Source organism: Erigeron canadensis, chromosome 7 (genome assembly GCF_010389155.1).
Source record: "Erigeron canadensis isolate Cc75 chromosome 7, C_canadensis_v1, whole genome shotgun sequence".
Classification (NCBI taxonomy): Eukaryota; Viridiplantae; Streptophyta; class Magnoliopsida; order Asterales; family Asteraceae; genus Erigeron; species Erigeron canadensis.
Window position 1 is genome coordinate 30,396,727 of NC_057767.1, and position 16,307 is coordinate 30,413,033.

The 16,307-nt window shown below is 32.5% G+C and overlaps 1 protein-coding gene across 1 annotated transcript; it reads right to left on the minus strand.

Moving 5' to 3' along the window:
- Positions 1 to 1,805: 1,805 nt before the first annotated feature.
- Positions 1,806 to 2,864, minus strand: LOC122609268. Its single transcript, XM_043782325.1, has one exon. It carries the CDS (start codon positions 2,862 to 2,864, stop codon positions 1,806 to 1,808), a length of 1,059 nt encoding a protein of 352 aa, XP_043638260.1.
- Between the last annotated feature and the right edge of the window lie 13,443 nt (positions 2,865 to 16,307).

Here is a 16,307-nt window from a genome sequence, read left to right on the forward strand (position 1 = left end):
TTGCCTTGCTTGTCATATATCTCGAGCTCTTCATATCTAGGGCATACCTAGAGCCTTTCATATCTCGAGCCTACTTCTGATCTTTGTAGCTCGAGCATCTAGTCCCGGGCTTAGCATTTTTGGTCGCCTTGTTAATTACTAGTATCCACCTGTCTTATTGTCGTGGATATCTATACACGATCAATTCCCCCCCCCCCAAGTTTACATATAATAAGATTTCTTAAAGATTTTGTATGTAAACTTTAACAAATTTCTCGCCTTTTGTAGGTCTGGTTCAAGGATTTCCTTTATGACGTTCTTTTTTGACTAGGTTGTTAGACATGACATCTTTGTTGCACCTCTTTCTTTCATGTATGTGAGGTGTCAAATATATAACCTTTGTATGACATATTCGCACCTCCATGCCTTGTAAATATATCTTTTGCAAAAGGTATGCACCTTGTGTAAGTCCAATGTCGAATGTCATATATGAAAGTGACATTTATTTTGTCATCATCATAACTTTGTTGTCATGGACTTATAGTATAATTAATTTGTTATACAAATGTGGTTGTTATTGACATTGTAATGTATTTTACACTAATTGAACATCATTGTATATATATATATATATTCGTGTGTGTACAAGTGACTTTCTCACACATGCATATCCATGTTATCCAATGTGAAGAAGGAAAGGATTCTCTTCCTTCAGTTCCCCTCACAGTGACACGAGAGGTTTAGGGACCTATAAGTTTTAACCCATGAGGTTTTCTCGGCCATTTAGTTGTGGATATTAACAAGGAATATGCTGGGTGGATATATATTTCACACCATGTTTGCTCCTCGGGCATACTGAAATGACCAAGATGTCGATAGGTAGACCTATTAGAATCTTTCCCATGCATTTTGAAATTTATTTTTTCTTTGCCCACATCTGGGTCTTACAAGATATATGTATATATATACATATTTTTCTTTAAAACTTTATTATTTCTTACTCGCGAGAATTGTAGCTTCCCGATGAGAAGTGTTTGCCTTTTTATCAAATAAACTTTATGCGCGCCGTTTCCCTATGAGAAACGCTTATCTTCTCATCCAATGAATGACGAAGACGTAAAATATATATGACGGAGTGATCTCCTTTTTGTTACTTCCCAATGAGAAGTACTTATCCTTTCATCCGATGAATGTTAAGGATGAATAAATATTCTAGGCGTTGAGGATACTATCCTTTTATTTTCCTTTAATATTATCACTCCCCAATGAGAAGTGTCTATCCTTTCATCCCATGGATGAGAAGGATATAAAATGTTTTTCTTATACACGTATATTTTGTGTTTATCACTTCCCTATGAGAAGTATCTTCCACTTTTCCATGGATGAGCAATATGAAAACTTTTTAAGTGCTGGCAAGGGATCACTTTTTAAGCCTTGCACTTATTAAAGTTTTTCCATTTAAGTCATGCTTTCTCTTTTGAGCATCTGGACTTGTATGTCTTAGCCTTATAGGCACTTGGGTTTTATGATCCGGATAGAAAGTTGCTTAAATGAAGGGTTTTCTTCATGCTTTAGCAATTCGGATTACCCTTTCACTTTGATTTATATGTGAAGAGTTGTTTGAAATTCCATGCTTGCAAGTAATACGATAAGTTCATTAGTGACAAAGTTGGGATACATGACTAGACCAACTGTCATTTTCAAAGAAGCACTTAAATGATAGATTTTTAAAGATAAGGGAAAGATGGGGTAACCAACATAGTTAGGGTAGAAGGATGATTGCTGCCATCATGGCATGTCTTTATGGCTTTGATCCCCTTCCATGATCATTCAACATAGCCTTCTGCTGGACTTAGATCATTATCATCCTTACCCTTCTTCTGCCATGCAAATGTCTTTTTTGCCTCATCCTTCCTTCCTTCCTTAGCTCCAACAACCAAATGTTCCAATTTTCCTTCCTTCACTGCCTTATTGATTGCTATTTTAAGTTGCTTGCATGCATTTGTGTCATGACCATAATCTTCATGAAATTCACAATATTCGTCCATGTTCTTCTTCCCGGATATAAAGTTCATCGGGGAAGGAGGCTTGAAAGTTGCACAAACTTTCTCAGTGCTCAAGATTTCCCTGGGACACTTAACCAGATTGATAGTTAATGCATTCTTGTTATATGGACTAAATCTTTTTTCTCGTCGATCTTGACCATCATGACGACTGCCATCAGATGACCCTCCCCCCAATGACTTTTCCTTCTTGGTGACTCCTCTTACTAGTGAGGCAGTCTCCCTAGACCGGAGGTAATCATAGGCTCTGTCAATGGCTTCTTTGAAGGTCTTTGGAACCTTTGTAGTCAACTTTTCTTGGAGGGGGCCAGGATGCAGAGCTAGAGTGAAGCCTGAAATTTGTTGACTTTCAGGGAGCCCGGGTATCTTTTGACATTCTTGAGTAAATCTCAGAATGAAGTCCCTAAGTGGCTCATTCTCTAGTTGCCTTATCAAATGGGCCTCCAAGTGATTACGTTGATGCTTCTTTTGTTGGAAGAAATGAGCCACAAACTTTTCTTTCAAGTCTTGGAAATCTTTGATACTTTTCTTCGGCAGGCCTGTGAACCAATCTCTAGCATGGCCTTGCAATGTCCCAGGGAACAAGTGGCAAGCCACAGGATCCACCCATTTTTCTGTAAGAATGGCTTGGTCATACAAAGCTAGGTGGTCTTCTAGGTCCCTTGTACCATCGTAGGTTCCCACAACAGGAGGAACCTTCTGGCCATCAGGGAAGGGGTACTCAGCAATCCAGTCACAGAACCTTGACTTCACTGCCAACCTTGGAATGCTTATAGTTCGAGCTCTCTCTCCTTCCTCCACCCTTGATAATACTTTCAACATTTTTAGCAATTCCAAAGCCGGGTTTGATGGTGGTGTTGGCTCCAAGTTGGGTTGTTGTTGCTTTTTAAGCTACTCAACCATCAATGTCATTAAAGATTCCATAGGGGTTGGTGGTGGGGGAGGTGGAGTTGGAGCTAGAGCAGGTTTTAGAGCATTGATTAGTTGTGACAACCACTCTTGGTTAGGTTGTGTTGGTAAAGTGGGAGTGGTTGGTGGTTGAAGAGAATTTTGAGAGGACTCCCCCACAAACTTTAGTAATTCTACAAGTTGGTTTTCTTGCATAGTGATGGTCCCTGATGAGCCAGGGATGGGCTGTCTATCTACAGTAACTAAGTCACTCCCGAGTGGTAAGGGTGTAACCGACAAGGATGTGACTGGCAAGGATGTCACTGGGGTAGCATTTTGAGTTTGAGAACTTGTATTTTTTGACAGATCTTTAGTGACAAAAGAGAGTAAGCTCGTTTGATTAGTATAACTTGGTAAGCCTATAAAAGAGGTGGCAGGTGAAGATGATGTTCCCAATGTGGAGAACAATGACCCCATAGTTGTATTTTTATCAAGTATACTTCCAGAAGAATATTGGAGTCTAGATGCGACATCCAATAATTTCTGACCAGAGATTCTTTTTTCACCTGGGGTACGTTCACTACTAACGCCTTCCTCTACAGTGATCATGGGTGGTGGAGTAACGGTGGTGCTTTTTGGTAACCCTTCCCCACCAGTTGTCTCCATCCCCATAAAATCAGATGATGTTACTTTTGAAAGTGGAGTTTCTTCCCCAGCCATGTAAAACCAAGGAAATAGTGACACAAAATGGTGATTTTGATTTTTGAGAAAATGGAATCCGTTCAAAAAACGGTCCCACGGATGGCGCCAATGTTTGAACCTAATTTGAGCAGTTCAGTGACGAATAAGGGTTATTACACAATCATTACTCTCCTGATAAATTAGTGCAAACCTAACAAACTCTTGACGAGTTTAAGGTGGAATGATTGGTAATAAATATGATATGCATTTGACTGCTATGATTGAATCTTGAATGATTATAAGTATTGAATGTAGGTGTGATGAATACAATGTGAGATGGAATGTGTGAATTGACAGGCATTGAATTGAGCTTTTATAGAAAGTATATTTGGAAGGGTGACAAACACTTTCGAGGATTCTAATGTTGTCAGTTTCCTTTTCTTTGTAAAGACTATAGCTTGACATGTATGAATATTTATGTTTATATGTCATATGTATAATTGATGTACAAGTTACCTTTGTTGGTATAAAATATAAACAATATATATGGACATGTACTCGAGCAAGGATGTCATAGCTCATGCCATATGCTATTCAAGCAAGGCATGTCATAGCTCATGCCATATGCTATTCTAGCAAGGCATGTCATATCTGTGCTATTCTAACAAGGCATGTCATATCTCATGTCATGTGCTATTCTAGCAAGGCATGTCATATCCCATGTGCTATTCTAGCAATGCATGTCATATCTCATGCCATGTGCTATTTTAGCAAGGCATGTCATATCTCATGCCATGTGCTATTCTAGCAAGGCATGTCATATCTCATGCCATGTGCTATTCTAGCAAGGCATGTAATATCTCATGCCGTGTGCTATTTTAGCAAGGCATGTAATATCTCATGCCATGTGCTATTCTAGCAAGGTATGTCATATCTCATGCCATGTGCTATTCTAGCTAGGCATGTCATATCTCATGTCATGTGCTATTCTATCAAGGCATGTCATATCTCATGCCATGTGCTATTCTAGCAAGGCATGTAATATCTCATGCCATGTGCTAATCTAGCAAGGCATGTCATATCTCATGCCATGTGCCATTCTAGCATGGCATGTCATAGCTGAAGCCCAACATAGGGTTTTAAAGAGTTCGACCCATTAAATATAATTAGGTTTATACATATACTCTAGCAAGGGTTCTTAGGGAGCATTATCCTTGCCTTGCTTGTCATATATCTCGAGCCCTTCATATCTAGGGCATACCTAGAGCCTTTCATATCTCGAGCCTACTTCTGATCTTTGTAGCTCGATCATCTAGTCCTGGGCTTAGCATTTTTGGTCGCCTTGTTAATTACTAGTATCCACCCGTCTTATTGTCGTGGATATCTATACACGATCAGTGTACTGCTAAAATTTAGTAATATACAGATCATTTTCCAATAATCATATACCTATTATCAATTTTGATACGAAAGATACAACTTATATATCTTAAAAATTGTATAATTATATATTACTCGTATTACCCGTTATGTACGTGTAAGTGTATGATTCTTTGAAGTGATGGTCAAAACATTTCTTAACGCTACTAAAAGAAAGTTTGTCTATTTTTTTTTTTTTGTAAAGTTAGTTTCGATTCAGACGTGCTGGAGGCAATTTTAACCAACAAATCGCTGGACCTCCAATCTCCTCCTCATGAAAAATACCTTGAGATGAGAAACCCAAGACCTTGTGGAAAACTCACCTTCAGGGCCCACATAGTGGATTTAGAAGATAGTCCTGACCAACCTACCTAAAAAGAGTTGGCTATCTAAAAAAAATAGTCACATGTTTTTAGTTTCCTTCTTTATATATATATATATAGTTAAATAAATGATTACACATAACCATAGCGATTGATTGGGTGGATAATTGGTTTTAGGAAAATGATACATTTAAGAAAAAAAAAACATAAAATGATTACAAATAAAAAAAAGTCAAAATGTAAGATTTAAAAAAAAAAGACTTATTTAGTGAAATCCATATGCCATTATTTTGTGATATATATTAAAAGAATTTTTAAACTAACTTTTAAAAAGATAAATCATTTCCTTTTAACTTTAAAATATATATACTTTATAATATATAATATTCATTTAAAACCTTTTATAATATATATCATAATAATATGATAAAATAAGTCATTTATTTTTAACATGGTTTATGATCATTGTGCTATTGAAATAAGTTGAATTTTAAATTTTTTTATAATAATATTCCGTTTATCAATATATTTATTCAAAAATATAGTTGATGTATGTTTTTTTATTGTTAATCTATATTTATTTATACACTACAAAGTCAATTCCACATCTTTGGGTAATTTGATGTAGATTCAATGAAAATTATTGATAACAATGCAACTAATGTACTTTAAAAATGTAAGTTATCTATATTCATATATTAAAACTTTATTTCAGTTATCTATATTGTACTATGGACAATATAATCATTTAACACATTTTTATATTATGACAAATGGTCATTCACATCGATATGTCGTATTTTATACATATTTCACACAATGAATATAGTTGATTTAACATGTTTTATGAGTCGTTTTAGTATACATTTGGCGCGTTTATGGTATTTGTTAGTGTTTCAGACTATTGACAGGTATTTGAGCGTAATTCTGGAAGAAACGACATTATTGAGGTGAAATAAGTGCTAACGGATGATTTTCTAAGCCTTTGGATGAAGATTGCAGAAAGTCAACAAAAGTCAAAGCTGACAAATATAGCATTCCGCTGCAACAGCCAGTTGCGCCACAACCTAAAAACAAAGAGTTAAGTTGCGCCGCAACACCTTCAGATTCCATCCAGCATGGGTCAACGATACTCAACAAGTCAACAGCAGTCAAAGACCCATTGCGCTGCAACGCCCTAGTTGCGCCGCAATGGGGTCGAAAATCTGAAAATTTTGGAAAGTATATAAGGCTTGCTTAGTCATTCCTTAAACCTAACCTTTTACTTACAACGAAGATCTTTTACATATGTCATTTTAGTTGTTTGGGTACAAACAATTGGGTCTATTACGGGTATGGTAGATAATCGTTCAATGATAATAGGGGGAATGCGCTAACGGTTGGGTACAATCGATAGGTATAATTGTTATTTCAATAACCAAAATCATTGTTTGATTATGTACGTTATAAAAGACGTCTTGGGGTACGGTCTTTGTAATAAAATTGGTTTAAACTCGAGAGTCAAATTATGTCATTAACTTAACGAGTACGGGGTTGATGTTTGGTTTGAGTCTCGGTTATTTAATCAACTTAATTTGGATTTGAACTTCATTTATGTGCAATCTTAACATGTTGTCGAGCGAAATCAAAACCGATGCCTTTTAAATTATTGTTTAAAACAAACTCTCTTTTCGATTAATCTTGAGGGATTACTAACTTTTTCTACTAACTTTTGCAACGTGACAATTCGATCACAAAACCCGTTTTTATTTGAATTACTTTATTTTAACAATTGCTTAATTAAGTCCTTGTGTTCGACCTCGGATTTGCTAAGTCAACTATATTGCATACGATCGGGTACACTGCCCGCAAGTGTGTAGTAGACAGTAACTAAGTAATTCGTGTTTATAAATTTGAGTACTAGAAAATACACATTACACATTTGTGGTCCATTCACATTTGTGTTCCCTTCAAAGACTTCCTACTAAAAAAAAAAAAAACTGTATAGTTCCTCTTTCTCTCTTATGTTTTTCTTTATCTCGCTGAATTCAAAATTTTTCTAAAATCATAACACTCGACAGAATTAATCACTCATATCAAACTCTAGACTCTAGAGTCAAGAACATGAGTAGTAAAAATAGGCGTTGTGCGGGCAATTTTCTAGTTTATAGTTTATGTATGAAATGTAAAAACGTAAATTATGTATACGTATACAACAATAATAGTAACCCATTAGCATAAAATAAGCTATATTCGGGTAATATTGCTAGGCAAGCATATATTCGTTCTATTTTCTTATCTTAGTTAATTTATATATGCAAAGATGAACTTGGATTCTACGAACCTAATTAATAAATACCATCGAGAGGAAAAACTAATTAATGAAATAGTGTTGCCAAAATTCTTTGGACATAATTAATTATCCATACACGTTCAGATTTCACAATAAGTAATATTATTTTTAGTTAATATGAACAAATTATAAAAGGTTGTCATTATAAAAGGTAGTCACGTTTTTATATATGTATAATTATAATTATATTGAAACAAATGTGTATAGATATTTATTCACACTAAAAAGTGTATATAAACTTTAAAGTATCAATAATTTTAGATGTGAAATTTTTATAAAAGTTGTCACATCATATTTGTACACACACTAACTATGATAAAACAAATACATATGTATAACAATAAATTTAGGACATAAGCAAAATAGTAGTATAAGTGATTACTATTACTATTACTATTATTATTATTATTATTATTATTATTATTATTATTATTATTATTATTATTATTATTATTATTATTATTATTAGAGAAAAATGAATATAAGGCTGTCATGCATCCAACTTGGGTAAAAAACTCCTCACATACCAATATATTAATATTTTGAATAAATATTTACCCCCCATGATTTTTATGGTTAAAAAAAGTATGTGAGGGGTTTTCACCCAACTTAGGTACCTAAAAGCCTCATATTCCCTTTCCCTTTATTATTATTACTAAATCTAATACTATCTTATAAAGCATTTTGCTTTTTTTTTTTTTAAGAAAATGATGATTTAAACTACCCAAAATACCCTTATTTCTTATATAATAATTTAAACATCTCTACCTAATATACATATAATAACCTGAATCTTAACAACTCATTTTTTTTATGTCATCAAATCTCAACCACTCATTTTTTTTTATCTCTCATCCATAAATCATTTTATTCCTCTAATTCATTCAAAATCTTTTATCTCAAAAATTGTATATCGATAAATTATAAAAACTATATGGGTGTTCTTAAAATTTCATGCTCTTTCATTAGAGATTTCATTCGATATACTTTTGATGAATTTTTAAATCCGATGACGGAACCCGTACGGCTAAAGCATTTTGTTATTACACTCTATGACTTATCACCTCCTATGACCTACCACCCTACCATCTCACTGCCGCAACGCACGGGCACTATCTCTTGTTTATATAAAAAAGAAACCTTAGTTCATAATTGGATAAATATGGACCCTTAGATGAATTTAAACTTTTAATTAGAGTCATTATATCAGATTATTATGTCATATACCGTATTTAACTTTTTTAGATTTAATTTTGTTTTAAAAAAATTTAAATTATAATTACTTACTTGTTTAAGTTTGTAGACATTAATACTTAATGTTTTTAATGATATAATTATGGAAACTAATATTTCTAAATTTTACATTATTTTTTATCTTTAAAATTAGTTTTTAATGTTTTTATAATAAAAGTTTCTTTTTTAATGTAATATGTTTTTATTAAATTATATTTTTGTATATGATTTTTATTATATAACAAATAAAATTTGGTTATAAATATTTTTGGATAGGATTTTTATCATAGAATATTTTTATTAAATCAATATTTTGAAAAGCGGATCGGACGTTAAACCGGTCTTCTTAATAAAGAACTAAAAAAACAAATATAGAGTCTATAGTAAGCTATCACAATTATATATCAGAAAAATAGTTGTATGAAAATTGAAATGATATCATGCATAATTTTAAATTAGATTAATACAACATGCAATATATAGATTGATAATTAAATTGCTTAATAATTTTAGTGTATAACTAAATTATTCGAACAAAACGTTAAATCATAAGTACAATGACAATGCAGACATATCCGGATGAATGAAATACGTCCAAGGAGACGAAAACCTTACTTAGTGAGACCTATAATAGATGATGTATCCATTTTTCAACTGTCTGGTCACTGTAAACCGGAATCTAAACGACCACTAATGTAACTTAATGTTTTTTAGTGGTTTAATTTATCTTGGTTAAATATTTGTCAACTTATGATATTATAAAAATTTAACATGTTAGTTACATGACATAGACATTTTACGAGATTTTTACATAACATAAACATTTAGTCATAGTTAGTTACATCCATAGGTAATAATCCCTTATATATATATATATATATATATATATAATGGGGTGAATTATTTTGAGAACTTCTAAAAAAAAAAGAACTCAATAACCATTTTGGACCACATATTTTTTTTCCTCTTTCTCTCTCTTCAATTAAATAATAAAATTCAACCAAATTATTCAAAATGTTCTAACTCACAAACCGTAAATTGTTAGACGAAACAAAAAGCATGGGTAATCTTAAAAGTTCGTCCTCTTTCATTAGAGATCGAATTCGATATACTTTTGACGACTTTTTAATTTTCGTTTTCTTTTTGGTAGTTACACATAACTTACACATGTGTAGGTTGAACAAAAATTATAATTCGGAATGGGCTTCGCCCTTATGGATATTCATAAATCAAAGCTAGTGGGGGTGATAGGTCATAGAGTGATAGGTCATAGAGGGTGACAGGTCATAGGGGGTGACCAGTGAGGGGTGATCTACCTAACGGGCTCCGCCCTTAGCCGTTATTCCTCCGCCATGGACTAACGGGCTCCGTCATTGGCTACCATGGCTCTGCCATGGATTAACGGGCTCCGCCCTTGACCTTCATTGTTGTGTACATATGTTCATTTACTAATTTACATGTGAAAACAATGATCTTACACATGTGTAGGATGAACCTACACATGTGTAGGATGAACACGATGGGAAAAAAAATGAAAATTAAAAAGTCATTAAAATTATATCGAATTGTATCTCTAATGAAAGAGGACGAAATTTTAAGACTACCTATGCTTTTTGTTTCGTCTAACGATTTATAGTTTGTGAGATAAAACATTTTAAATGATTTGGGTGAATTTTTTTATTTAATGGAAGAGAGATAAAATATAAGAAAATGAATGGTCCAGAATTGTTCTCGCGTTCTTTTTTATTTGTAAGTTCTCAAATAACCCTTCCTCTCTATCTCTCTCTCTATATATATATATGTTTTTATGCGTATTACGTGGGAATAATCTAATTATTATTATGTCCGAATGTAATTATGAATGGAATATACTTAATTGAGAAATATTATGTCTGAACATGCGTGCATAAGGACAATTTATAATCTTATATCCGGATCTTAATAATCGGAATATACTTCGGAAAAATTTGCACCAAAAAATCTGTATATCTTGGCAACTCGAATAATGAAGAAGTGTTATAAATGGCATATAAGCCATGAGATGCTAAATGTTAATAACGTCTTTATTTTATATTTGCATTATTATATGGTATTAGTCAATTGTAGTACTAGTAGGTGGTGAGGTATCTGTCGAGAGTCGAGACTTTAGCTATACATGAAAGACATAGGTAACAAACATTTAATATTGTCTTTTAAAGGTTTTGTGTCTTAATATTTCAGCTATGCATAAAAAAAAAATTTAATATTACAACTATGCAAAAATAAGTTATCCATATAGATAGTCTAGCAATTTAATCAATTGAAGAACATTAGTTGTAGAAGTTGATTGTGAAAATTTTACAAAATAATTTTCAAATAGAATTTTTTATACAGAAAAATGCTGAAGGTACTTTGTATATATAGTTAAGATCCCTATTAGGGGAGGGAGTGGAAGGCGAGATGGTTCACGAGATGAGGAAAGGTTGGGCGAGATGACGGAGCTTCGGGTGCCATTGAAGCGAGCTGGGTGCGAGATCGGGTGAGCGAGCTTCTAGCTCGCGGGAGGTTGAAGAAAGGTTGAAGCTGCAAGGATTAAAGATGACATGTTTGGAAAGTGAGGAGTAACCGTTACAGGGACCAGAAGTGGAAGAAAACAAGCGCCAGGGACCAAAACTGTAAAGTTGGACAAACTTTTATTTTGTTTTTTTTTAAAGTTGTGCCTCGTTATTTTTTTTTCTCCAACTTTTTACTAAATAATATTCTTTTTTTTCCCTCCAACCTTTTAATTCAAAAACAAAAGTTTTTTTTTTTTTTGTAATTTTAACTCGTTATAACTTTTTTTTTTCCAACATTTTCTTTAACATAGTATAAACTTTTTTTTTCCCAATTATGTAGTGTTTTTATTTTTATTATGTAATGTGTTTTGTTATTAATAAAACAAATAAATTGAAAAAAAAGTTAATTATGTAAAGTTTATAATGTTGAGGATAAATTATGAAAATTTGAAGAAAAAGTTGGGAGTTTCGGTTGTCACTAAAAAAGGTTGAAGGGTTGAAATGAAGTGGAGTAATTTAATTGGATAATTGAAGGGAGATGAGCCCTTCGACTCCCTCCCCCCTTAAAGATATATTCATTATAGCCTTATAGGTCATGTAATGTCTTCTCACGACCGCAGTAAGGTATGATGAAACCTGTAACATAATTGGTCATTAGAGTTAGAATTAAAATTAGAATATTGTATCATTTTCTGACCAAAATTGTTATCTATTTCCTTGAGCTTTAGCTTAATGGTTGAAAGGTCATCTCCTTGTATGAGGTCTTGTATTCAAGTCTTGAGGAGGATAAAGGAATTAAGTCCCTTTATGAGGGCTTGACTTGAGTATTCTTAGGTTCAAGTTTAAGAGGACAGAGTTTATCTCTATTAATCGTCGTGCCTTTGGACGGATTATTAGAGGGTTTTTCCTCATCGGGTATTTGAAATAGATATTTCTAATTCGAGAGAGCTCTCTAACACGGACCCGGTTAATACAATGTATGCTAGACTTCCCGTTTGTCGAATCGCGACATGAAGTTTCCAACGAAATTTACCTTTCAAAAAAATGTAGAACCATAAAGGGACTCTATGACTTATCCCGTCCAAGTTCATTGCATCCTCAAATGTTTAGTGTATTGAGATTGCGATTATGTTCCAACTGATAATCAAAATCCTAAAACTCGTCCTCATTCAATGCATCATAATGTAATTCCTAACGAAGTAGAACTTTTTGTTAATATATTACATACTCATATACTAGTTAGTAGACTTGGGAGTGAGGGGTCCTACATACACTCCTACATGTAGTTTTTTGGGTTTATTTAAAACAATATATAAGCTCAAGTAAATGTAGCCAGGTGACGGATATTTTTGAGATTTTACTCATATGTCACGAGTGCGAACTTTAATGTTGACATCTATAGAACAAAAATAATAATAATAAAGGGAACCCTAGTCCTGTTAGTCCATTACCACAACTAGATAGCCATTGACTCACCCTGTATGAGTCATATGATGCCGGTACAATACCTCTATCCTATCTCCGCATAATTTGGGCACGCCAAAGGATCGAACCCGCGTATTTAAACTTCACTTGTAGGTCTAGTCATAATTGATAACAAATACCTTAAATGAAATTTACTCTAATTAGTACTTAGTACTGTTGTATGGTAAATTGAACGTGATTTAAAATACAAATTTTTTTTTAACATATACCCCATCATGTTATCTTCATCCTCAATGTGTTTTTGCTTTTCATTTTTGAGACCGTTTAATATGTCTAGTCTAAAAGGAAAAGGATCTAATTAATTTAAATATACAATACTTATTATGTGTATTAATAGTTTTACAAGTCTATATGATCATTGATCTACTATCAAAGCATTTATACTATCTATTAAAAAAAACCTCATATTGAAAGTTAATGGGAAGAAATGTCTAAAAAACCCTTACCCTCTAAATTGCACTATCACTCCTTAAGGCTTTTATATATATATATATATATATATATATATAATATCTTCATTAACCTTTTAAATCATTAATTGCGTTCATATTAATTATCTACAATATTCAACACCACATTCACCACCAACAGTCACTTCTACCACCAAACCGTCGCTGTCATCACCACCACGGTATTGTGCGGCTATCATGCTAGTTAGCCGTAATATAAATTGTCAAGCCTAAACCTAAGCTTACATGATGTAAACAATTTATGAAACTAAATTCATAAATCGAACCTCATTAAAATAAGACAAACGCTCTTTTTTTCGTCTACAAAACAAAATTTTTAGTGTAAATAATATATAGATTTTTCTTTATTTAGAACACTCAAGAAATTAATGCAATGTCAATGTAAGCTCGCTTCAATAAAACTTTAGGATATAGATTATTGAGGGAAAAATAAAGTTATGGAAAAGATGTCCTTTGGGCAATGACAAAAGAAACTGATGTGGCGATTGTGATACGATGACACTTAAGACAAAATAACTGCAAATATATTCGAATTTGTAGCGTATAGACCTAGCAAAAACTAGTTGACAAAGTTCTTTCTGTAATTTAATTCCACTTATCTATTGTCATTGGTAAGGTTGTAGTACATACATATAGCTATATTTTACAATGTCATTTTCTTGAAAGTGATGAATGGACCACAAAAAATGTGAAGTAGTTGTTTGAACTTGAGTTAACCAATTATTGGTTGAGTTTTCATCTAGTAAAAGAAACAAAGTTGTCAACGTATTGTGGTATAGCTATTATTGTATCAAAAGTACAGTCTATTGTTTGCTCAATATATCCGTAGATACAATCATACATGTCGTTATGTAAAGATTATAAGTTATTAATTAATAATGTTACTATATTGATGTCTTACAATGTAGAAATGTTTAATATTGGAAATAAGTTTTTATGGTAAATATGTTTGCATGATTGTATATCTTGCAATGATTTTGTTTATAATGTTCAAAAATGTTGGTACCAATTTGATGGAATTGTTTTTTGGCAGAAGTTATAAATGATTTAACCTTATTTTCATAGAAATATGAGCTATTGGGTATACTAAAGCTCAAGTCCATCTCGTTTTAAGACTTTAGATAATCCCAGCTCGTAAGTAATGTATGCAATTGTTTTATGACCATTTTCAGTTCAACTCATCAACTTCGATATAAGTCCAATGTATAGTAGTTTGATTTCAAAAACACTGAATCCATAAGCTTAGAATTTATTTATACTCTCAACGGGGGATATGATCGAGTTTTACACCTAACAATCCCCCCTCAAACACAAATACCGCATTGGGCCATATCATCAACTATAGTGAATAGTCCATGATCTCACATTCTTTCATATCTTTGACATTTTTCATCAGAACACATTCATTTTACCATATTCATTTGAGTATAACCGAAATCCACTATTACCCACTACAAATAAAGTGTTATTTAGTGGCATACAAAAAATGCCATTAAAAGTAAAAGAAGTGCCACTAAAAGCCAACTTAGGATGCAGTGACATATAAAAAAAAGTGTCATTACAAGTGGTGCCACTAAAGCCCTTTTATGGCACTTGTTACTTGTGTCGCTGCAACCTTATAAAGTTATTGTGGCACTTGTTAATTGTTATTGCGCCATTGTTGTAAAAAAACACTATTATGGCATATGCTTAAAACTAAGAGTCAAATTTAAGAAATTTGACTAAATTAATTTGTTATCATCATAGAAAATTGTTAATCACGAATTCATGATATAAAAATGTTAAACAGCTTCAACATCTGAAGTTTAAGCTATACATATTATAACCTATACGAATTGAAATCAAATATGAACCAAATATAGGAATGATATATAGGAAACAAGAACTTGAAAGAAATATAACTTTCCAAATTCCAATTAACAAATGCTACTATTCTATATTTTCGGATCCAATTACAGAGAAAAAACATTCAAACAAAATATAACAAATATAATAAATATGTAAATAAGTATCATGGATCTAAAAAAAAGAAGTAGAAAAAACATAAGAGCAAAGGTAGATTTCTCTAGCAGCAATGAAGATCCATAGATGACAAATCGTTTTCTTGTTTATCCAATTGAGTGGTTTTTCAGTCATGAGTATTAGATCTGCACGAAAGTAACAAAAAACTTTTAGATCTAAAGCAAGTTGAATATATAAATTAATTAGATTTTACCAAAAAGAAATCTATTATCAAGAGTCACACCAAGTCATAAAAATCTATTATTAGCGGAACATTTGACTTATATCTTCTTTGATTGCTCCTGAATCTCTTCCGCGAAATACCTTTTATGCAAAAGTATTTTCAACACAAAAAAAGTCAATCTGAAAAGGTCATAACATAAAAAAAGGAAATGACCGAGAAAAAAACAAACCAAAATTAAAACTCACAAACATTTAAATATATGTCACTAAAAACCTGGTTATAGTGGCACATTAGACATATGCCATTAAATATATGTGCCACTAAATGTCATTTAATTAATTTGTAGGTACCATTGAACCGGGGTTTTACCTGGGTAACCGTCCACATTAGCCCCACCTAGTTTTGATACCTCTTGTTAAATTCTTTAGACTTTGCAAGATAAACCGCACCGAAGTAGCTAGATTTCGTTATATAGTGACACTTGAGAACTGTTTCAGTCTTGTTTAATGACCAAGAACCGCTAAAAAGAAACAAAAACCCCTCACAGTTGCTTATTATTAAATAGCTTATGGGTAAATAAATAAAATCCTAAATATTTCCATAGCTTTCTACAAATAGAACAAAAGATATGAGTCATTAAGCAGAAAATAACACCCTATTATTCGATTTGTCTCATTATTCAAGTTATCTTTTTGTACTTAACACATACTTGGTG